At 43.8% G+C, this 24,711-nt stretch overlaps 1 protein-coding gene across 13 annotated transcripts in view; it reads right to left on the bottom strand.

The window, feature by feature from the left end:
- AKAP13 (A-kinase anchoring protein 13) overlaps positions 1 to 24,711 on the bottom strand; it is a 104,177-nt gene that overhangs the window by 61,366 nt on the left and 18,100 nt on the right. For 9 of the 13 annotated variants that reach the window (XM_054213435.1, XM_054213436.1, XM_054213438.1 and 6 more), the window contains exons 3-4: positions 4,145 to 4,226; positions 204 to 340 (exon numbers count right to left, since the gene is read on the bottom strand). In XM_054213435.1, coding sequence (XP_054069410.1) covers positions 204 to 340; positions 4,145 to 4,226 — 219 coding nt within the window. Of the gene's footprint in view, positions 1 to 203; positions 341 to 4,144; positions 4,227 to 13,879; positions 15,020 to 16,266; positions 17,957 to 24,711 lie in introns of those variants that run through there. The other 4 variants (XM_054213447.1, XM_054213444.1, XM_054213446.1 and 1 more) reach the window with 4 other exon arrangements.

Below are 24,711 nucleotides of genomic sequence, written 5' to 3'. Positions count from 1 at the left end.
GAATTCTGCTGCAAGTAAATACATCCCTCATGTTGCTGCTTCTGAAGAGAGGACCAGATCCTTCCCATCTATTCTGTTCCAGGATAATTGCTTCCAGGTTTCTAACTCACCAGTGAAACCAAGAGGATCTGCATTTGCAGTACGGGTTTATCCAATCCGGACTTAAGAGCTTTTTTAACCATATCCCCACCAGGCTTTCTTACCTTTCCAAAGACAAGGTCTTCCATCCCATCACCAGGCAAGGGGAAGAGGTCAGACTCGCTCCCAGACTCTCTTTTAAGGACACCCTGTGACGAGGCACAGACGCTGTTCAGCCCATCCTCCAAGAAATTCTCACATTCTGCGGGAGCAAAGCAGAAAGAGTTAACGGTCTGACGCTCTTCTGTAGCATCCATACATCCAACTCGCATATGCTCCGTAAAATCGAGGGTTTAAAAACAACAGTAAACACAGTTTTATAAATTGTGTTCCCCTCCCAAAACCGTGCCTGCAAATTTTCAAAGAATTTATTCAAGAGTTTAAAACTCCATTTCATGCATCATCGAAGTACATGGTGCAAACAGAACTTCTGCATTAAAGGGCCATATATGCTTGTGCTGATAAATATGCTGTATGTTAGGTACCTCACACTGAGGATAACGGGATGTTTCCCATCGATTGCAGCAACTGCAAAATTGGATTCATATTCAATAGATTTAGAAATATAACTTGACAATATTTACTTTCTTTCTCAATTAAAGAATCAATTCCCTCTAAATGCCAAGGTGCTTTTAATACGTATTAGGATGATTATTTCATTTCTTCTTCTATACTTCACTGAAAAAGCACTGGTATGGCTTCTTTTTTAAGATGCAAAAATTAAGCGTTTTTTAAAAATTCTCAGCTTTCATAACTCCTGACGCTGAAATATAGGCATATTGCATCTTTTTTTCCTAAAATGCTTCCAGCTGTTTGTACGGGGATGATCAGCAGCAGAGAAACAGGCTACAGCCACCGAGAAAGCCCGTCCTTTCCAAAAACCTTAACAGACATGTATTTGCATAAAAAACGCTTGCATATCATTCCGTTTGATCAGCCTTCAGCAAAGGTATTAATGACAATTTTGGCAATAACTGAAAATTCTTTTCTTCTAGCTCAAAATATTTTCTGATTATTAGTATTTAAAAAAAAAAAAAAAAAAGAGAAAAAAGAGAAAGGTGTTATTTAACCAGCTCTAACTAAACAGATCCAAAACGTGTTTAGCTCCCTGGAGAGGAGCCAAGGCACTAAAATGTTGTTTCACTCTTAAATTACACCTGATGAACTCCAGCCCACATCAACCTTACACATCAAGGCAACGACGACAGGTTTGGGGAGCTCAAAACCACCTTTTTCCCTTCCCCATCCTTAACCTGCACCCGCCAGCAGCTATCAAACAGCCCAGCCGCAGCCCGGCCGCTGGGAGCGAGCCATTCTCAGAGGAAATAATGTTAATTTGTTGATGGCAGCGGGGCTGCCCCCATTTTGGGCACGGGGGAACCGAAACCGGTCGGAAACCCCATTACCCTGCAGAGGAGTTTCCACACGGTGGAGAATTGGAAAAGCAGTTATTGGAGGCGGTGCGGCTGCTCCCTGGTCCTGCTCCCCTTTCAGTAAACCTGGAAAATCTGACCTGCTTTTCCATCACCGAGGGGGAGAAGGGAGGGGGAAAAGAAGAAGGAATGGGGGGGGGAAGGGAAAAGCAAAGAAGAGTGGGAGAGGCTGTAAGGGAGCGGGCCAGGGTGCCGGCTGTCCAGCTGGCAGCCAGCAGAGCGTGTCCGCAGCCCAGACTGAAAAACAAAGGGGCTCGAGCCACGTTCCAGTGGAAAATCAGCGGGGACGGTCCAGATGCGCCAAGGGACAGATACTTCACCCCCGCGATAAATCACAAGAGGCAGCGATAGGCTTTGCAGGAGCCTCTGAGGGACAGAAGGGATGAAGCAGCAGGGAGGGACAATGAGGAGCAGAGCTCTGGGGAACCCTCCACACCCCAAACCCTCTCTTCCTTCCCTGTTCCTTTATTTTCGGTTGTTTGGGGGGTGTCTTCCAACCCCTCCTTTTCTCAGTTAGCTCATCGGGTTTGTTTTCTTTGCTTTAAACTGCACAGGGATTGCACAACGCTGAGCTCCGTCTCCCACAGCCGTGCCCTGGCGAGCCCCGGTGAGGGCACTGCCATGAGCAGGGGACGGTGACACCCATCACCCGTCCATCCCCTGCTCCCTGCGCAGGTGGATTCACAGCACAACTGTGCCTATCTGCTCCGCTCTGGGGAGGTGCAGGCGAAAAATACTATGACGCTGGCAACACACTTCTTCATATAATATAGACGTAAAAAAAAAAAATAATATCAAGAATCCTAGGAAAAAGATTTCCAAGCAATTCTTTTACATATATTTTCCAATGCCTCGTGTCCTCTAAGTCAGGGCTGAGCCCTCCGATTCCATGCTGATAGCTACGTATCTGCCACACTCCTCCAGGCTTTTCATTTCAAAACCACTGACAGAGAACGAGAAGCTACGGTTTCTGGAGTTACCTTCTATGATTTGAAGACTCTGTTCTTACAAGCCATTTCAGCGGGATTATTCAGCAGGTGAAAAAGGGCTAATTCCCTACCGATTTGTGTATTTTAAACTTAGCCACATTACCACAGCTAGTGGTTTTACTGCTGTTAGGTGTTGCCAGATTTTTCTTGCCCTCTCTATGCCGCACAGCACCGGCAGCGCATCTGGAGGGATGTACGTGCAGTAACGATGTTATTTCTAGAATGGCCAGAACCTGCAGAGCCCGAGATCTTCCTGCTGCTTCAGTCCGACTGGGGAGCACATGAATCAACTTAAAAACCTGCCTCTGTGCTTGAGTTACAGATACGTATTACTATAATTATTAATATATATTTGTACATACAGCTACCTGATTACATAACTAATATTACCTTTCTGTAGCATGATATTGCGTTAGATATAATAAGTATCTAACTGATATTGATCCATATGAATACATGATTATAGATTTGCCAAGGCAAATGAGCGCACATCATTTAGCAGCCAAATGGAGCACAATAACTCTTGCCTGAAGCGTAAAAATATCATACCAAGAGGCAAGGGATTTGGGGACACAATTGGGAAAGAAGCAGGTTCTCCTGTAAAACACTCCTGAAACAGCTATTCACTGCTCAGGACTATTCTAAACAGAGCACTATTTTTTTTTTTTTTAAATAAAAAAGCACTTATTTAACTTTGTTGGAACCTAGAACTTCTACCTAGAATAAACCCCTCGGGTCAGTCACCCGCATTATCTCCTGTTAGCCTACACTCTGAAAAGATTGGGTTTGGATTTCACATCGACACTCAGGGATTCAGTCCCTGTTTTTCTTTCCAGTCTCTCAGATAAATTAAAGGAGATTTAGGTGAGACCCCTGCTCGTAATAAGGGCAAGGCAAGAAGTGTCCTCTCTATGATCAGTCATTATTCAGGGCCCTGATAAATAACTCTATTTGTTTTGAACATGCATAATTCAATGAAAGGAAATGCTTTTTTTCTTATCTTGGACATCAATCCCTCTTTGAAACTTGCCCAGACAAGATTTTTTTCTGTGCCAGTGGAAGAGCCAGAAAGCACCAGCCAGCACGCAGGGCTGGGAGCTCGGCATGGCTGGTGGGCAGGGTGTGGGAACGATGGCTCTGAACCACCTTCCTGCTTCCTGAAGCCTGGAAATCATGGGAACTTTCAGAGGGGAAAAAAAAAAAAAATCAAGCCACTGATTTGGATCTAAATATGGATTCAGGAGTTTAAATTTCTGATTGTACTATCATTATGGCTGGAAACCATGTCTGTGTCATCCATCACATCATTCAAGTTTATTTAAAAAAAAATAAATATCAAAATACCGAAGTACTTTAAATGTGAAATTACTTAAGAAGGTAACACGCCACACAGTTCACTGCAAGTCAAGTGCTGCAACCATGTGCTAACAATGACTCACGGCAGATTCATTACACATTTTCTTTAGTTTACGTATCTGGCCCGTTAAGGCTAGGATGTCAAAAATAAGAAGAAAAAGAAGGAAAGAAAAACTGAGGAGAACCGCAGGGCTGCTCATCTGGAGCCACCACCGGCACGCTGCTCACCTGGAGACTCCTGTGTCCGCTTGCGTTCCAGCAGGGAAGAATTGGGACATGGCTCCAGAGAACACCAGCTTTCACGGTTTATCTGAAAAACAGATCAGAGCAAATCAAAGAAAGGCCACTCTCACTAACATCCCTGTTAGCCTCTTCTGCAGTGTCACTCTGCATCGACCAGCAGATATATAGTTACGGCTTAATTTTGTCCCAGTAATAAAAACCTCAAAAGTAACTTAGGACTTTTTTTTTTTTTAAGCATCACTAAACAAACCATTAAAATATGCCAAAAGGTTTACTCCTCCGTGGAAAGTATGATTTCAAGGTGGCTTTGGCTCAAGGCAGGAGTTCAGAGGGAGGATGAGCCAGCGTTTAAGCTACTAGTTGAGGATTGAAGAAACCGCGCTTAAATTCTCCCTTCCATTTGCAGCGGGACTGCAGGCAAGATGCTCCTCTGCTTTAAGGCCTTGGTTCACTATCCACAGAATAGCAATTCCTTACCACCCATAGTGCCGTAAAGATAATTACCTTAAAGATAGTAAGGCGCTCTGATAATGTTGAAACGAGGGCTAAGGAAGTGCCCAGGTCATGGTGAGAACCAGAAGCACTTTGTGTTTGCATTAACTGAAATGATGAATACGTTAGAAACCCCCATTTTAACACTAAGACACGTCACATGGTTTATTTCAACATGAGCCCTTATCATCTCATCCTGTCCCTCACCCCTTCCGTGTCTTTCCAGTCTTTCAGCAAGGATGACTGATCTGTTCTGAGCCTTCTCTCCCGTCTGCCTCTGCTTTACTATTCCTTGCTTGGGTTGTGTTGTCCAACATTCTGACTCTGAAATCTGCTGGACTATCCACAACCCTTGGCTCATCCAACATATGCTTCCCATCACCTTTGTCTACAGCTGGTGGACTCTGGAAGCCCCTTCACTCTCTCTCCTTCGGCAGCTCCGCTGTTCCTCCTAGCCAAACACCTCTATTTGTCAAACGCAAGCAAGTTATCACTGAGACAATCCCATGTCCCACATTAAAAAAATCCACAGGTTGTTTCCCCTCTAGACCTGCCTCAACACACAGGATCTCACATGTTATGGTGTAGTTGAAAGAAAGCTACTGAAATGGACGGTTTTGTCTGATCTTACATGCCAACTATTTCTCTTACCCTCTCTCTGTTTTTCTTTCCTCTCCTGAAATGGTTTCCTTTTCCTTCTCTCTGTCAATAGAGAATTTTTACTATTTACTTTTTGCCTCTATCTGTCTTCAAATCCCTTCCATGATCCTGCTCCATTTTTGCACTCCCTTGCTGGATTCTCATGCCCTCAACGTTCTCCTTTCTCCCATGTTATGAAATGCACCGCTTTTTCCTTTTTTCTTTTTTAATAAAGAAAAACCAAGACTCTCCTACCCTTGACCTGACTTGCTGCTTTGACTAATGACCCATGTCCTTCTCCCCGTTCTCGCTGAGATCATGGAACTCATTATTTGCAGTCGTTGGCTGGTGCTCCTCCCCGGTCTGGCTGTGTCCCCCTGCCCTTCACTGGAGGGGCTCCTGCCAGCATCTGCGCTCACCTCCTGCTCGCCACACCGCAGAGTCAACACTCTACTCCCCCCGACCTGTCAACTACTTTCTAAGCACATTTTTCTTCCTTAGGTTTTGTCCTCCTCCGCACTTCTGTGATGACAAAATGGGGTTTGGAAGGGCCTTTGACAGGTCAGCTAGTCCCTTTCTGCTGCTCCAAGTCACGCTCAACTATAATCTGAGAAGTCTTAATCCAAGGAGCCCTTAAAAAAGCGAGGATGCCATGACCTTCCCCAGTCAGCAGCTCTTGCTGGGAGAGACAGGGAAGGAGCAGAGAAGATTTGAGAGGGGAAAAATGAGCAGGAGTCTCCCAGAAGAGGTGAAGGAGACGTCACGCTCTACTAGAGTCAGGTCTCAGGGTGACCTCAGTGCATGTCTTACCTGGACGGCCCTCCCCCCCTCCATGCAATTATACAGGCTATCTTTCTTAGATATGATGTATACTTCCCATCAGTTGCTTACTGCCTCTACTCGTACATATGCATTATACACACATTCATCTGCGATCCCATCAGACCCCATATGTACGTACATCTAAGATCCCACCCTTCCCTGCACCTCTACTCAACATACGCACAACCCTGTATACCCATCTTCTCCCTCTTACGTATATTACATATATACCAAGTGAGAGATGGAGAGGGAAAGAGGGGAAGTCTGAAGTCTGAGAAAGGTTTTTGTAAGCAAATACTCAAAACAATGATTTTTTTGTTTTCCAAAGTGACACAAAGATGTTGAATCTTAACTGTTGCATGGACAGTGGGTCACTGTTTGTTTTTTTTAATGGAAGAAAGACACCCCCTGTTCTCAGTGAGGCTGAGGGGTATCTAACCTTAGCAATTAAACTTCACTGCAGAATTTATACATAGTTTTTTTAAGTCTTAAGAGAGCTGTAAAGTCAAAAAATACCAATTCATGACTGCAAAGTCAATAAATATCACGTTAATATTCTTTTCTCTCCAGCCAAAGCAGAATCTATTTTGCAGTACACCGTCTTGTTAAAGGCAAATCTAGAGGTTGAGCCTGAACACGCATTAGGACAACAAATGCAAATGTGCTCAAGTCCACACAAATGAAGGAACGACCCATTTCAGATACAAAATCAAACTCTGCCTCCTTCTGACTGGTTTGTACCTAACTCCTTCCTCATCATGTTCAGCCTGATCCTCTTCACTCTTAAACCATTGTATCTCCATCAAATTTAGGGGAACTACTCCTGATTTATACCAATATCCGCTATTGGACATTGATAATTAAACATCCTGTTCAATCATTAGCAGTAAGAAAGCAAAATGTGAGGAGGTTCAAGCCTGTCAGTTGACTGGTAATAGAATAAATTATATTAGGCTCAATTAACATTATATTTTTTCCTTTAATAGAACCAATTGAGTCATTCACTGAAAATGCATTATAGACATTGGCATTTTTTCAAAAAAGATTTGAGTATTTTTCCCATTACCCAGCCAGCTCTCTCCTCTGCCCTGTGACTTTGCCAAGTATTGAAAAACGTCTGTTTTTTTTCTAAAAAAAAAAAAAAAAAAAAAAAAAAAAAGGCAACAGGAGGGTAACACTGAGGTTCAAGGTGCTGTTTCAGATATACCTGATTAGCTACAAAATAAAACATTAGGAACTAAGTATTTATCTCGGCAGTCCTAATTCAGGAATAATAATAATAATCATCATCATCAAAATACAAACAAAGGAAACCTCTACTATATACAAGTATTCCCTATGCCAAAACGAGCCCAGACAGGATTTGAGGGAGGTTTACTGCGTGCTCTCAGGAAACTGGGTGGTCCACAGATACTCCAAACACAAACCCAAATCCATAGCCCAAGACTGGGATTCCTCCTCAACAGCTGAATTCTGCTCGTATTTACTCAGGACTGCAGGTACAGACAGTAAGGGCTGCAGAGAAAATACCATTATAAAATATAGTCCTCCCTTCTTCCCTCTATTTTGCTAACAGAAGCCCAAGGAGAGGCCCACAGGCTGGTGGCCACAGAGGGTGATAAAACACACCCCACACCCCCCCCGCACTTTCTGCCTTGCTCACACTGATTATAGTCCCATTGATTCTGGGCATCCCAAGTCTTTGCGGGGGGAGCAGAGGATGCGGCGGTGTTCAGATGGCAGAAGGGAATATGAAACAGCCTCTGGGAACAGAGTTTCAATACACAGCTTTTGAAAAAATGCCAGAGAACCAGCTATTTTTCCATGCAGAAGCCTGAATGTGTTTATCTGCAGCTCAGACACAGAATGAATCATGGAGGCACATCCCCAGGCACCAAAAAGTGAATCCCAAAGGATTTTCTGTTTGCCTGTGAAACACTAGCAGACTAAATGTCCAAAGAGGGCTTTAGGACACCAGATGGAGTTGCAAGCAGCAGACGGTTTGATTGCTCTTTCTGGGCACACATGGATGTATTTCCTGACTCTCAGAGACATCTTCCTGCAGACATTGCGTTTGAAATTAAGTAAGTGACTTAAGGCAGAGACCTCTTTGCATAAGAAAAGGACAGCACTGGACAACCTGCGAGAAAAACGAACCGTGAGTGGCCCCAGCTCCTATTCCCAGGCTCTTCGCTCCTCTCCCCCTGCACAGCAGTCTTGGCCAAGGAGTTCTCTGACCCCCTCCAGCGCTCATGGTCCTCTGAAGTGCCTGACCATGACAAACAGAATTGGGACCTCCTCCTCAGAAGACATTTCAAAAAGCTCTACTTGTGGCAGAGCAGGATGGCGAGGGCTTGCTAGAAACACTCGCCACCTGGCTCTCATGCACCTCTCCTGTCTTTCCATCATGGAAAAATCCTTTTTCTCTCCCTCCGGTTTTATTTTAACTCTTCTCGCCTTCCATTTCACAATAAAGAAAACACACTGACCTCTCAGGAAATCTTCTGCTATTCTAAAAGTTTGCACTTGTCAGTCTCACTGGTAGCGATGTAAATCAACATCTCCAGAGCAGAAGGAACCAGATGATTTTAACTTTCATTTCCTAGCAAATCTCTAGAGATTCATTTTCCCTCCATATTGTTTTAACTTTGTCCTAAATTTCCAAGTTTCCACTTCTCTCCTTTTTTTTTTTTTCTCCTCAGCTTCCAGACTAAGTTCTACCTTGCAGCTAAAACCAGATACCGTTGCACATAGGAAAATGTTTAGTATCGTAATTCCAGCTTGCTTGGTGTATCATTAAATACCCGTACGCCACACTGAGCAATAACTGACTCTAGGAAAGATTTGAAATATCCATTGAAAAGCAAAAAGAGCCGAAAACAAGCAATATTTTAAATGCAACTAGAACTAATTTGTTTAATAATCATGAATGATACAATGATTCATTTTTAAAATTTTAATGCAAATCTTTATTCTCCTCTGACAACTACCTCTTCCTGAAAATTTCCTCTAGGATAATTTCCATTGAAGAAAATTGTACACATAACTGGAATTCAATGTTTATTCTGAGCAACTTTTAACTTTACAATTCCATTTACGATGGAATAACCCGGTCATCTCCTTTAATTCTTGAACTAAAACTAAAGCAACAGTTGATACGCCCCCTTCACAAAAAAACACCTTTCAAGATCCTCCAAACCCCTTTCAAAAGGAACAGGAGGAATGGGGCACCGCGGGAAGGACTTTTCACCGTCTCCCTTCAACAGGCATTGATGCAAGGAAAGTCCATACACACAAAACTCACGTTAAGAGCAAAAATCGCTGCTTTGACAATCATCTTGCCAGACAACATTCAGAGCAGACATATCAATTTGCTTACAAATTCCAGAATGTTTTAAATTGCTTATTTAAAGTTTTTGTAATCTCCCTGAGTATTTTCTTGGCTTCAGCTTTCTGGGAAGGTTTAACAACATGCACAAAGAACATAAAGACCATTCTCCAATATTTGCCAGAAGGGACAAAGTGACACCACTCACATTTCTGCAATGATTTCTATAAAGATTTATCTTCTCCCACTGTGAATATGCTACATCAAGCCTTCTACCTTTACAGATTTGGTGACACCATATCAGGACAACATTTTTTTCAAGGAGGTCCAAAGTGACCTCGTTGACAGCAACTAGCAAGCAGTGCTATAGAGAACTATGCTAAAGGATTACACCAGAAGAGGCTCCTACAACCACAGAACATTTTAAATGACTGAATAAATTAGCACTTTGTGGTGTAAGAGCAACGCTGAATTCCTAGAGTGCACTTTTCCCCCTGGCAATGTCCCAACCAGGGAAAGGAGCAAGAAACATTTTCCAGCCCTTGGCACTGAGATGTCCTGCCCCACTAGCAGAATTAGAGTCCTGGTAACAGCAAACCTTAATCAAGCTTTAAAAACAGCAGCAGTGGATTTGCATAAAAAACATCTTGACAAAAATGGGAGCAAAATTCTCACAAACATGTCTGTGGCCTGAGGTGAAAACACCTCAGTTTCATTGAAGTTATCCTTTCAGTTCTAATTCTATATGAGATACCAATAGTTATACTCAAAAAATCTCAACATCACCATACATACACTTCTCTCCCGCTGTCCCATCGATAACCAAACCACCGCAGATAGATGGAGGATTAAAGTTCAGAGACATTTTAAGGCCACGACATTCGATGAGACACTGCACCCGAGGACAATACTTCCCTCAGCCCCAAACCCTAAAGAAGAACATACTTATGTGTCAAAACCAAAATGCACAGAAAAAAAAATAAACATGCTTTATAAGTACGATAACATCCAATGGAGGAAACCTTAAGCTTCAGTTAATCTGGGGACCTTCTCCAGATGCTACTTTTAGCTTAGGATGCTGCAAATGGCACTTTGCCTTAGGCGGGCAGGGTTCATTCCAGAGGATCTGCTCCAGTGCCGGGGCAGAGCTACCAGAGCAACCCTCTGCCAGGGAGCAGAGTAACAAATTGATAAACTCCCCCTTTAATCTCAAAATGCCTTAATTATTTTTATAACACTGGGCTAGTTTTAATTTCATGAATAACGTTCTGATTTTTAACTGGAAGCTGAATGGAATCTGCTCATCTGAAGAGCTGCTAAATCAAACCTCGTTTCCCCAGTTATAAAAAAACTTAAACACCTTCTGCCTACACTTAACATTCACCTCCAAAGGTGAAATGTAGATACAGGCAATGAACTATTACAAAGTATTTCCAGCTGCGATTACTCAGTCTCCCATCCTCAAAGCGAGCCCATTTCTTATTCTCTAGCTCTGCAAAGCACAGCCTGTCCATCCAGACTTGAACGCTTGTCTAACTCCACGTGTATTGCAAGGTGCCAGCCGCGGTGGTATCCGTCTTCTCTCCCCAGACAGCTATGTTTGTGGTAGCAGGCACAACACAGAAATGAGACAGGGCTGCCAACTCACACATGGGCACACGGAGACTTCCCATTTCAGGTCTTGGAATAACAAAGCGCAGTCTGCTTTACCCTGCACATAGCTGCTCAGAACTCAATAAACTCTTCAGACAAGCAGATGTCCCACTCGCCCCACACCTTCTCCCTCATCTGCTACAGTGTAAGCCCAGCAGGAAAGACCATGGCAAGTTTTTCTGCCATTTCTGCATCATCCAGGCTTCCCTGGACCACTATGCAAACCACTATGCTCTGTAACCAGGCTCAGCACGTTCGCATCGCTGCAGCAGCAGAAAGAGCTGCAGTAAAGATGAAGTCCTACCTCCGACATAAGGGCTACAACGCTGATGTACCCTCTGCCTCTTTTTCTTATGTGAGGAGGTGGAAGAAAGAACGTTAAAGCTAAAAATAACTGCGTGCATCAACCCCCAAAATTGCTGAGGTTTTTTTTTCGTAACTCCACAAGCCACTGTTTCAGGCACAATCTAAACATGGAAAATTTAAGCCCCAACACACTGACCCTTCAGAGGACACGTGCATTGCAAAACAGTCGGTAGGAACCAAAATTCTTTTCCAGTTATATCTAAGAATGGTTGCAATCAATGCAAATAAAATGCCATCTATAAACATTTAGGGACTGAAATGACACAAGATCTTCTTTGTTCACAACTTGTTCCAGTTGTCCTTCTCCACCAGCTGTTTTTCTTTCCTGTGTCATGGTTACCGAGTTCCCCGTCTTAAAACGAAGCAAAGAACATATTCATCTACCACTTGAAGAAAAGACATCTTGCCTGAGTCAATCTGTAGGCCAACCCAAAAGCTCTTTAGTGCTTTGCAGGTATCCCGATACAAATTCATCCAGGTCTAACACTCCTGATGGATCCTATTTGGGTTTGCTTTTGTTGTAAGGCTATTTACTTGCTTTTCGATACTTGACACTTAAGAAATCCTGTCCTCTTAACTCACCAAAATATAGTGACCTAGATGAGGTACAGTTTTATTTAAGTATTTTAATTCAAAACAAACCCAATGAAAAACCCCGCCCCTGCAGCTCCCTCATTAAGGGTCTGATCCAGCTCCCATTAACGTCAGGAGATGATCTGCCCCTGACGCACTCGAGCGCTGGCTTGGCTCCCTAGATCATCAGAATTTAATTTCATCTACCGGTTATGTTATAGAAAACAGCTAGAACATGAAGAACGACTAAAAATCAAGCTGAAGTTGCTTGTAACTCTAGCTGTCACTAGCACCCTGCTATTTTAAACATCTGCAGGCTGTACAGCCCGTGTTGGGCGCAGCAATGCGTGCACACACGCACACGTATATGGGCACTGAGTCATTTGCAGGAACAGACAGCATAACCCACAGTTTTGAAACTCAGTTAGGAAAATATTAGTGGGAACTAACAAGAGCCACATTTTGTTATAAAAAAAATCTAAGCTTTGCTGAACAAAAACTAATTTAGGGAACCGATGACATCAGAAATACTGAAGTCAGATAATTATAGTGAATGACATTTCAACCCAGGCATTCAGATATTCTTTATAAAGAAAAAGATTATGTTTTTTGTGCTAGTACCCGAGTTTGTCAGGGGTACCAGGTCCTCTCCCAAGAATTATTAAGCAGTCATTTCACACCAGTAGTGTGTGCACAACATGTCTACGTTTTTTTTTAAAATTACTTATATGGGTGTCTAGAGATTGAATACCATGGGATTCAATCCTCAACAGCATCATTAACATGAGAGTTCAAAAATACTCAACAAAACTGAATTAGTAGAGAAAACAAGTTAGGGTTATTTGTGTTACTGAAAACCAAAGGATACACGGAATTAATGAAAATACTTTCATTCCTAAACAAAGCAAGTTAACAAGTGGTAGGTCTATTTTAGCGCAGATAAAGTAGAACAAAGATCATTTGAAAGTAAACTTTTTTATACGTTCTCATCTTGACTTGGAAACAGGAGCATGAAGCAAAAATCACAAAAAAGGAAGCCATACGATCATGCAGAAACTCACTGCCTCAGCTAAGAAAATAGAGAAAATGGGAGAGGGAATGGAAATGCTCTTCCAGGAGTTCAGATCTCTAAGTTGGGCTGTGTTTTGCAGTCCCTCTGGCTGCCTTCCGATTTCCATCCACTTTGCCAGGAAACTGCTGAAGCTCCAAGAAGCTGTTAGGGAGACAGGACATTCCCAGACTGCCATTGTGCCATTTGGTGGAGCGCTTGCTAATTTTAGATTAGAGGAGGAACACACTGGGACAATTAGCCAAGAGCCACTCCTGGCTCTTGCTCCAACCCATCCTCAGACAAAACTCACACCCAAACAATGAGACCGACAGCAACTCCCTTCAAACGCAAACAAAAGACAGAGGCAAAGGATGATCCACCGTGCCTTTTTTGGCAGAATACATCTTTCAGGGGACACGTACATTTTAACCCCACTGGAATTGAAAACCCTTTGCCTAACGGCACCTTATGCAGAAAACCCACCTGCAGGCGGTGAAGGTCGCAAAGCAGGAGGGGACCGTTTAACGGCAGAGGACAGGGAAGATGGCTGGAGAGAACCCTCCAAAACAGTATCTGACCGCATCCCACAAGAGATTAGCTGGTTGCAGGCGTAATAATATTTGGCGTGAACTGGTTTGATAGCACTCAGAGCCATCTCCAGGCTGAAGGCAAGAGCTCTTCCACCTGTTCCCCATCTCTGCACTGTCCAGCTGGGGGGACAGATACAGCGGGGAACAGATCGACCCCTTCGAGATTGTAAAAGAAACCCGTAAATAAGCGTACATAAACATCATACCTTTAACAACACAACATCTACAGTCCTGTCCACCTTGGAAATGTCACACAGGCTGTATCGCCTCTTGTGGCGTTCGTACATTTTGTCCAAAAAGCCAGGAGCGAAGGAGCAGAGCCCACCATGAACCCCGGGCTGACCACGGCCGAGCGCACTCCAGACCTCTCACATACGTGCTCAGAGGAGTCCCTGTGTCCCAGCACACCGGCCTCTCCGAGCCTCTTCACTGGAAAAAGAAAATCCCAGAGCTGCCACCAGCTGATAAAGTCTTCTTGGAACAGATTCGCTTCCACAGGCAACACAGGAACTTATAGCAAACAAAAGATATTTGAAGAGAGCTTTATACATATAGGATTACTAGTTTTTTTTTTTGCGGAACTGCTAAGAATGGTATCAGCCTTCCTGTTATAGTAGTAATAATAATAATAATAAAAAATGTTTTCCAGACAACTTTGATATCCAAAAAGCACCAGAATGAAAATCCTGCCCGAAAAGAGAACAAAAGCCAGATGTGTGCAGCAGGAACCTTGACACTCCAAGAAGGAAGGCAGAAGGTAGGCTCAGCCACGGCGGGTCTAATTCAGGAGAAAAAGGAAAAAAAAAAAAAAAAGAGCCGATCACTGTATCCAATGTAAATACTGTCACCAACGTGTTTTTTCTTTCACGCCCTCGTGCACTGAAAGAAACAATAAAAAAAAAGGTATTTTCCTCCTTTCGAGTCGGTCCACTGTTCACCAGACAGGAGGGCTCGGTTTTGCGTTAAGTTTAAATTTCTAATGACAGCACAGGGCAAAAGGAAAGAAAATAATGAAATAAAGCCACTCCCCCCTGATTTGGCCTGGGACGTCACTACTTGCCTTTTTAGTCCCGCACCAGTGTTCTCCCAGCTTTCAAAATTTCTTTGCAGTTGTGAGAGCGTGATTCATCTCTTCAGAGAGAGGAGGAAAAAAAAAAAAGGGGAGGGAGGGGGGGAAGAAAAAGCAGCAGTTTTTCTTCGTCAACCTCTTCCACCTCCGGCTGCAGGCACTCGGTGTGTTTGCTCGTCCAAAAAAGAGACTGAGAAGTAAAGGGACGTGTTTTCGGAGAGGTAAAAAGGCTCTTCCCTTCTCCCCCAAACCAGGTGAAGACAATTTCAGGCTTAACGCTTCCCCGAAACAGCAATGGAAACTTATGATTTAATCAGTGCGCACACACACACAGAAAAAAAAAAAAAAAAAAAAGGAAATCAGCCATTTACTTTTTTTTTTTCTGGTTTGCAACACAGAGCAAAAGATTTCAGCAACTTGCTCTCCAGAAAATACAATTTTCCCTCTTTTATTCCAGTCTGAAAGGCAGAGCTTTTTTTCTTCTTTTCTAAAAAGAAACTCAAAGTGTTTGGTTTTTGTTGGTTTTTTTTTTTTTTTCCGTCTTCCTAATGCTGGGCCGGTGGGAGCGTCTCTCCCCTCTCAATAGCTCATTCACATCAGCTGGGCCCTGCGCACGCTGCCACATGGTTTCCTGTTTTCAAACTGCCCCCTTGCAGCCCCCTCCGCTTTCCACCCCACCCTGACCTCTCCAGGGATGAAATCTTTCCATACTTCCCCGGCTTTAGACATTCTCTCATTCACCGATTCAAAAGGGAAGGGGGGCGGTGAAGAAAAAAAAAAAAAAAAAAAAAAAGAGGAAAAAAAGAAAGAAGAAAAGCAGAATGGGGGGTTTTGTGTGGTTGGGAGTTTGTAGCCAGCAGAACTTGCTGCTTTTCTGGGTAGAAAAGCTGGAAACGGAGGAATTGTTAATCCCGTGTTGCAAAGCAGGAAACACAGACATCGGAAACGGCACTTATCAACCCAACGCTTCATTGTAGATCTCCACGAGCCATCCTCGGCGGCGTGGGGTTAACTGGCCCCACTCCTGCTTCTGGGATTCGCTCCACTCGTGGAGCTTAGTTAAGGGTTTGTAGGTCTGACCCCATCCGCTGCGAGCAGCCACTCCAGCTCCTCTCTTTCCAGTTCTACCCAGTCTTCTGCCCACCCAAAACCACTGCAGATCAGCCTGCCTGTGAGTAACACGGGAACTGACCCCTCTGCGCACCTGTTTGGTAAAACACTGAAGAACGGGAGTTTACAGAAACACAAAGTACTATTTTGGGCTCTCCTGGATATGACAGCCCCAATCCGTACTGACAGATTACACAAAAGCATAATTGCCCTCTCAACTTAAGACTCAGTAAGCAAAATGAGAAGGGTGTCTTTTCCGAAGACTACAGCACGGCTTGGTGGCACGGTGGTCAGTCACCACTGGAAGGTCCACCTTTGGGCATCGCGGCATGAACATGTCCTCATGCATGGGAGTGGGCTGGGGACTTGCAATGGATCAGCTCCTCCCAGTAAGTGACACAGGTATGCTCTTACCTACTCAACGCGAGGTATCTCCCCTCGCTTTGATTAGGCTCCAGTCTCTCCCTCACAACCCAAAGCTTCATCTCCACCACACCACCAGCTGAACTGAAGAGGTTTTCCTCTATGAGGCTCTCTTACAGATACAGTCCCCAGCTCGAGATCTCAGCCAATGACTCCTTAACAGCGAGTGGAGCTTCTGCTTTCAGTATTAGGACACACACGAAATGTGGTAGTACTTTGGGGACTTTCTGGAGCCACCAGTTTTCTCCACAAGTAATGAATCCCAGCAATCATGTGCCTGTCGAGATGAGGAATCAGAAATGGCTGTGACAGCATTCCAGCCCTTCAAACACTACCATAAAAGGCAGGGATTTCCTCAAATCTATATTTACAAGGCAGGAACCGATAAACAAAGTGTGTGACTTTAGTTCAGGTAAAGCAATTTGCAGCAGTGGCTGTGCCTCAATGATGCTGTAATGTTTCATTACGGAGCACCCATATTTTTTTTAACTGATAGAGCAGTTCATTTTGTTTTCAAATTAATTTATATAAGGCCAAGACTTAACCAAATGACAACTGCACAGCTCTGTTCAGGCACTCCACGTAAAGCACTTCACCTTTGAACCTCTGGCTCCCAGAAAGAGATGTTCACTGCAGGGCTCAAGCAATGCCCACCTCGCAGAGGAGACTGCCATGTGAGCATTGCTAGTAACTGCAACAGCGCATCTTCCACAGAGAAGCGACCTAGGTCCAACTTGTTGCTGCATCAACACCTGGAATTTTGTGGCTCACATTATCTCACCCTTCCTACAGGTAAGGAGATATGAGAAACACCTCTATCCAAAGGAGGTGGGTGACACAGTGGGAGATGTGCAACCTTCACAGCAGGAAGTTAAAAAGAGGAGGCCAGTTCTTCTGAGCTATACACCAACATCTTGCTATGGCCAAAAGCCACAAGTAACCCAACCTGTGCTTTCACGGGGCAGGAGGCAACAGAAAGTTCCGGTGGAAGGCATAGGCAGGTGGCGAGAGCTGGCCAGGGAAGCTGCCAGGCCAGCGCCAGGCAGGGTGCCTCCGGGCACAGGCCGCGTCCCAGGACTCAGTACCCATCCACCCGTGAATCGAGATGACGACCTGCCTTCCTCCGTAATTACGTGTCTTGATCTAGTAAAGGTTGCCAACTGATCCCTCTGGACTTCTCTACACCTTCAGCAACAGAGAGAAATAATGAACACAAACAAACAAACAAACTCACAAAATATATGCCCCTCTCTCCCTTCTCTTTTTCTTTTCAAATTTAAGCTTCCAAATCCCTAATTTGTTCCAAGAGTTTTCCTGTGGTTTTGTTCCTGACTCACAGCCAAGATCAGGAGGCCAATGACGACTACAGACACCCAAAGTCCATCTCATCTTCATTTCCAGACTTTACTGTTGAAGGGGGGGAGAAATGTAATACAAACAAATAGAAGATAACGTGCCAGACAAACTGCGCCCCCGCCCCCCCGGCTTGAAAGACCATCACTGGCTTCCCACGTTAGGTGGGGCTTTTGCTGCATTGTTTGAGGCCAGAAATCTTGCCTTGCTCCCAGCCTCATACACACATGGGCACGCCGAGCAGACGCAGAAGACAGACTCAGCCCGGACGAAGCAGAACAAAGGTTTCCAGCCTCCTTTGTCCATCTATTTAAAGCAGTCCCTTGAATGCCATACGTGTGTTTACACAGTATATAGTATTTATGCTCAGAAACACAAGGCACCAGACAATCAGAGGATACAGATTAAATTTAAAAAAACTCTACTCCAACGAAGAAATAATTCTCGTTTTTTTTCGGCGAGTTGCTCAAAATGGAGCGGAGAAGCGAGCAGCAGCCCGGGCCACCGGCTGCTGATGCGACAGTTCTGGGCTCCTTATTGAAAACATCTGGAAGCGCTGAGCCGCTTTGTGCAGACAGGAGTTTGAAACTATCCAATCGTTTCATATCCAAACCAAAGTCCAGTGCTGCGGATTTCAAGGGAAGGAAAAGGGGGGCGGGGGGGGGGAAGGCGCTCGATCGCACCATATGATCTGTAACTCATCCAGATAAAACTCCTCCTCCTCTACCCACTAACAGACCTCTTAATGACAAGGAAATCATGGTTATTCTGAAACAGACTGCACTATTGTTATCTGTTTCAAATTACTATTGCCATATCGTTATGAAACACTGAAAATGATGCAATCTGCAGAAATACTCAGGCATATTAACTTTTTTAACTGCGGCTCTGATATGAACTAATGGAGCAGTAGATGAAAGGGAAAAATTCTCCCTGTTTTAAGCAAGTCAAAACCCACTTTTGGGCACTAAACACGGGAGATAATAAATTCATCAGACAGTAAGAGAGAAGAATTACAATTTCAATTGCTCTTTTCTTAAAAGAAATCAGCTTTTTGGAAAGGGTTTTAAAAAATTTTATGTTTCTGGCACTTGCAGGCATAGACAAAACAAACCCCTTTTTTTCCTAAAACTAAATAAGGCAAAGGAAATCTGCACTCTAATACTGCAAAAAGCCTGTAAGAGGAGCGTGTCCAATCTGGAAGGGATCGCACATCCATCGTGTCTGCTGGGGGACAGGTCAGCACCCACGCAAGAGGACACTGAGACGGATGCTCGAACGTGGATTTTGAGGAAGAGCGGGCAGTTGCTGAATGCTGGCGAGTACTGATGCTGCAGACCTTGGTAAAGAGCTCTGGCTGTCAGATAATGCATTTCTCATTTTTGCAGGAGCATTGCAAGACTGAGAAGAGTTTTGTGACCGACCCGCTCGCACCCTGCCTGTCCATCCACATCTCTGCGGTGGCACTTTGGTCCAGGGCCACATCCCTCTGGCCATGGCAAGACCTGCCAGCATCGCACCAAACAGCATCCTCTTCACGCGGTGGCCCCAAAAGGCTGGTCATGATTTTGGATTCCCCTACGAGGTAGGGCACGGAAAGAAGAGGATTCACAGAGAGGGATGTGGACAGTCCCCATGATGAGATGTCACAGGGATCCCAGCCGTGGCAAGCGCCATGTTGCTGTAAGGGGGAAGGTCAGCAATGCAGGCAACAAACCTTCACAATCCTGGACCTAAAACGCTTCAAGATTCACCAGCTTGAATTAATCCTTGGGGCAAATCATCCAACAGTACCAACACAAGTTTTACTCTCCAGTTTGGGGCAGCCCAGACTCTCCTGAAACTTCCCTATTTACATCATTCATATCTTCACGCAAAGGTCTGGAGAGACATTTCCTCGCAGAGTGATACTGCGCTTTGGGATGACACGACCAAGCTGAATTTTATATCCAAACAAACCACCGTACAGCTGCAGCCTGCTTTCGAGCTCAGAGACATAACTACGTAATAAGCAGCTGAAGAACCACAATGGAGGAACGAGGAGGGCTTGGAAAGCTGTCAGACATATGGATGCATGGAGCGCGTGTTTTGAGAAAATACAAAAACACCTTGAGAGACCTTCAGCCATTTCCTGACCTTCCCTTTTCTCATATTTCTCAGAGACTCGGTGTATGTTTCTCAGGAATTTCTATTGTCCAAATAACCTTCGGAAAAATGCTGAAGCTTTGGTCTGCCACAGAGCATGCTTGAACATCCTTCCAGAGGAAGTCAACTGCCCATCCTACTGCTCCCAAATGGCTACGGGAGAAACACATCCCACGCAAGAGATTAGCAACCCCTCAGCTGACTTTACATCAGTTTGCAACATCTAGTTCTGCCTTTACCAAAAATAACTGCAAATCGAGATGTCTGGCTGGCTGAAGTGCTGTGGGATCTTGGACCACGCCACAGATATTTATTTAGCCTGTTATGGGAGTCGAGAGAAATACTACTTGCTGTCAAACACTGGACACGGTGTTTCACCCTGTGAATTCCAGCATCCTAAAAACGGGGAAAGGAAAACATGAGGGGATAAAGTGGGAACAGTCCCCAAAACAGGCTGTGAAGGAGCACCTGAGCTATGACCTGAAGAAGAAAATCAGCCTTCCAGAAGCAACCTGAGCTGCACATGCCCTGCGTCCTCCAGGACTTCAGCTGCTCCCACGCGCAGGCACTTCACACCAGGGCATGAGGTCTAATTATCTACGGATAGATGGATAAAATGCAAAAATATTGGGGTCTTTCGTAAGGAATAGTACAATTTTCAACCGAGACATCTGGATGGGAGATACTGCTTTGGTATCACAGCTGGAGCTGATGGGGGTCATCAGAAACGACATTCACTTTTTTGACCTCATCCAGCACTAAAGCTGGCCATGTTAGCTTAGCTTCCCCTCCCCGTCATGTTTTTCAGTTGCTGGTAATGAATGTGCAAATTTTACATGCAGCACACAATGGGCAATAATCTTTGCTAATTATGGTGATTCATGCCACCCACTCTAAACGCAGGATTACAATTTCTGGGATCTGGAAAGATAATGATATAAATAAAAGTATTTAAAATAGTGGATTGTATTTATAGGAGTTTTCAAACCATCGTAAACATTATGCAAGCCATTCGAAATTGGTTTGCACAGGGTATCCATCAAATATTTGAAGGTCTGCTCAACCCACACCAAATCCAAACAAGCAACGTCTAGTAACTCATCCTGCAGAGGATTTAAGCAGGAGATCATTGCGTTTGTCCCAAGTGCAAGAAGAAGGGGATGTTTCATTATCTATAAAGTTCACAAATGCAAAACTCAAAGGAACTTGTCATTTTTATACCGTGCGTAATAAAAAATCATGTTCTGACATGACTGGGAAAGATACAGGATACAAGAAAGTATTGATTTACACAAATAAAAACATATGTTTCATTCTTCCATAATAACAAATTCCAGAAAGAGAAAAGCCTTACAGTTTGAAGTATGAGGTTAAAAATTTGGGTGAGCTTTTGTGCAGGAAAACGGACCACCTCGCATTTGCCGAGTGCAGGAAACATCACCTTGTCTTCCAAAATAACAGCTCGATACCCATTGCTGCAGGCACAGCACAGGAGCAGATGGACATCGCCGGAGCCACCCCGGGATGCCTCGCCGTAATAAGAGATAGGTTCCAGGATACGCCTGGTGGATGCTTCTATCTAAAGAACTTATGTATTTAGCTAAAAACAGCGACAGGATAGCAGATTACATAGATGAATTGGCGGATAAAGCCCAACAAAAATGACGTATGGTATCACCGAGTAAAATTAATAGACAATATAAAAATGACACATCTTGAGCTGAGGAAATTATTCAACTTTTACCATTCTTTTATGCCTCCAGTTTAAGTCACTGTAATCTACTTGAAAAACAGGGAAGGGTCATTCAAATGAATAAATCATGCCAGAAAATGATTCAGCTTCCCTCCTTTTTTTTTTTCTTTTTTTTTCTTTCCCCTTTTAATTGAAGGCCTTAAGACTCAGCCCTTGGGAAGCCCACACGACCATGTATTGTCCTGGCCGGGCACCCTGTCAAAAGGGAAAAAGTTATCTCTTCTTTCATCTTGTGACTTGAAAATCTGGGAGAGGAAGTGGTGGGAAAGCAGAGCGCCGTACAAAGGCACCCATCATATTACCCAGGTCAGTTTTTTTGCCTGGCTGCTAACGAAGGCAGGAGACTGAAGACACTGAGGTATTTGTTTTGCCCTTCCAATTTTTCTGTTTGCTTTGTCGGGAGGAGGGTCTCAGACCGACCGGTAACTGAGATGCTCTGAGCGCGGCCAAGCCCCCCTCTCCCCAGCAGTAACAGACACTCCAGCTCACCCTCCTACCTACACTCACATCCAACCAATATTTTCATGCCCTCTCTACATGCATTTGGAAACTTGAAATAAAATCCAACGCAAACTTTGAGAGGAGGCATTTGGATTCCAGCTCCTGCCTGGGAGGTCTGCTGTAGGACCACATGAGTATTCATTTGCTCACTGTTTTATCCGTTTCCTTGGTAGTCCTCTGTAAAGAATATTAAACAAACATGTCTTTACAGCTCGAGAGCCCAGGAAAGAATGTTGACCCTGAGGAAGAAACCTGTTTTTACCCCACTTTTATCTCTCTGGTCTAAAGACATACATGCAAGGGTAAGGATCCATCGAATCCACAAAGCCATCATTAAAGACTGCTATACCAATACACGCTAAATATGTTCTCTTTAGCCCAATTTTAGAAAATATTCCTAAAAGAATTTCAGGATACAACTCGTATGTATGATTAACAGCCAGATATGTGGAAGCATCATCATTAGTGGAAAAGAGGAAGAGAGGAATTTTCTCAACTGTTGACACTGCTCCAGAAAAATAATAAAATATTTGTTTCTAAGGTTATAAAGTAACCTATGCTACATGTCCTCTACCAGCTTTTCAAAGACCCCTTTTACAGTAACATTTGTTGTGGCAGGGATAATTCCTAACAGGAATAATGGATCCAAACCCTGTCTCCCATTCCTCTCCACTCAGTTAAAGGTAGGGAATGTCCCTGCAAACACTGGGAATTTGGGGTCAATACAGGTGTTTTAGGAAAACTTTAGTCACAGGGGTTTCGTGCCCCCCTCTCTCATTCCCCAGCTGCCACAGCTGCTGCACTTCCATACGTTTAACAGCTTTAATCAACAGATAAATAAACAAACTTAAGCCAACAGACAATGATAACTGGGGCCAAAAAAAGTCAAACCCCGGCATTTATTATATCTGTGAGCCTTGCCATTTCCCTGAGTTACCCTACCGATTTGGGCTATCCCAGGAGCTGCAAAGGTCGCCACGATGCAGATAAGGAAAATGGAGCGTCTGAAATTTCTCACCAGAGACTACAAGGAAAGGGTTGGTTCTGTTTTCTTCGGAAGAATGGGGGAAATGTTCTGGATCTCTCTCTCGAGGCTAAAATCCAAAACATTTACAAGACTCAGAAGCGAGAAAGCCTGCAGATAATCAGCAGAACTGATGCCAGTTCAATCAAAGCAAACCAGTAAGAGCAACTGGGAGGAGTACAGATTACGCAGCATCATTCTGTACAGAAAAAAATACCCTTTTCGTTATGCAACAGTTAAATAATTTAACTAGAAACCCCTTCTATCCCAAGTCAGAACTGCTGACTGCTCAGCTAGTCATTTTGGCTATTATGTAGCATTAATCTCTGCTGTTTCTGAAGTTAGCCTTTCGGAGAAAAAAGGCAACTTCAAAACATGCAAAAATTAATGAAACCCATATGTGGGATACTGTCATTATTCCATGTTTATAAGAGGATCAGGTTTTGTTAAATGGGCTTATTTAATGCAGACGCAAAAGAAAAAATACCCAGCAAAAGATCTGAAAGCTATTGAAAGAAAAATATTTTCTTTGTTAACCCAAGCAGCCAGTAACAAGCAAAAAGACACAATTTAAACTAAAAGCCACTATATATTTTGGTGCAACTTTGTTTACAGCTTCACTGACAGCTTACAAAATTCTCCTAAGTAGAGAAATCTCTCCTAGATATATTTTACCCTTTTGACCCTTTTCACCCCTGTACTGTATTTATAGAATACATATAGAATGTATTTATTTAAGCTGGGACAACCTAAAAATCAATGGCTTATGGAAACATCTGTTGGTACAGGCACATGATTTAGACTTTTTTCAACAGCTGTTGTTATTTCATGCTTATTTTGGCTAGGTCAATCGGTAAGACTGGAAGAAAATATTAGTTGGGCTCCTTTCCTGACTTTGGTCTCTCTATAGCGACTGCAGTCAGTGCCCCATTCCCTGGGAGTTTGGGACAAAAAAAAGTCTGAATATCCCCCCAAGTCTGGTTTTTCTCACCAGCCTCAGACAAGAAATAAAGGAAATACAGCTCCCAAATGGGCACCTACGTTATCTCACTCTCTCACCTAAATACTGGCTTAAAATGTCCCCTGCTATAGCTGCTTTCTGCCCCACACAGGGGAGCGAAACCTCTCGCCCCCAGCACCCTCCGCTACCCATCTCCCTCCATGGCTCCCCTTTCCACTTCCAGCAGCGCTCCACAAGAAACCCCGGCTTTCTCTTGCCTCCCCTCCCGCTATTTTCAGTGCCGGCATCCAGACATCTGCCGACATCTCCTCCATAAAAGATAACATACAGTATATTGTAAGAGCCAACCTGCCAAAAGGTATTCGATGTGCCAGACAGCACTACTTACCGGGCAGGGAACATGCATTGCTCACAATAAGACATGCATAAAAACAGAATGTACTTTTCTTGGGAGACTAATGCTCACATTTAAAAAAAAAAAAAAAAAATAAAAATTAAACCAAAATATCCTATTTTTAAACATGTAATTCAGCTGCTACTTGAGACAATATGTTTCTATATAAATTCTGTTTTCTTGAAAGAGAAGAAAACAACTTATAAAGCTTTTGAAGTGTTCTAAAAATCATTTTTTGGTGTATACTCAAACTATCGAGAGCCAGAGAAAGGCAATACTCCGAGCACAGATTTCCCCCCTCCCCG

This window comes from Rissa tridactyla, chromosome 9 (assembly GCF_028500815.1).
Source record: "Rissa tridactyla isolate bRisTri1 chromosome 9, bRisTri1.patW.cur.20221130, whole genome shotgun sequence".
Lineage (NCBI taxonomy): Eukaryota > Metazoa > Chordata > Aves > Charadriiformes > Laridae > Rissa > Rissa tridactyla.
Note: the sequence above shows the minus strand (reverse complement) of the source record. Positions and strands in the feature narration are given on the sequence as shown.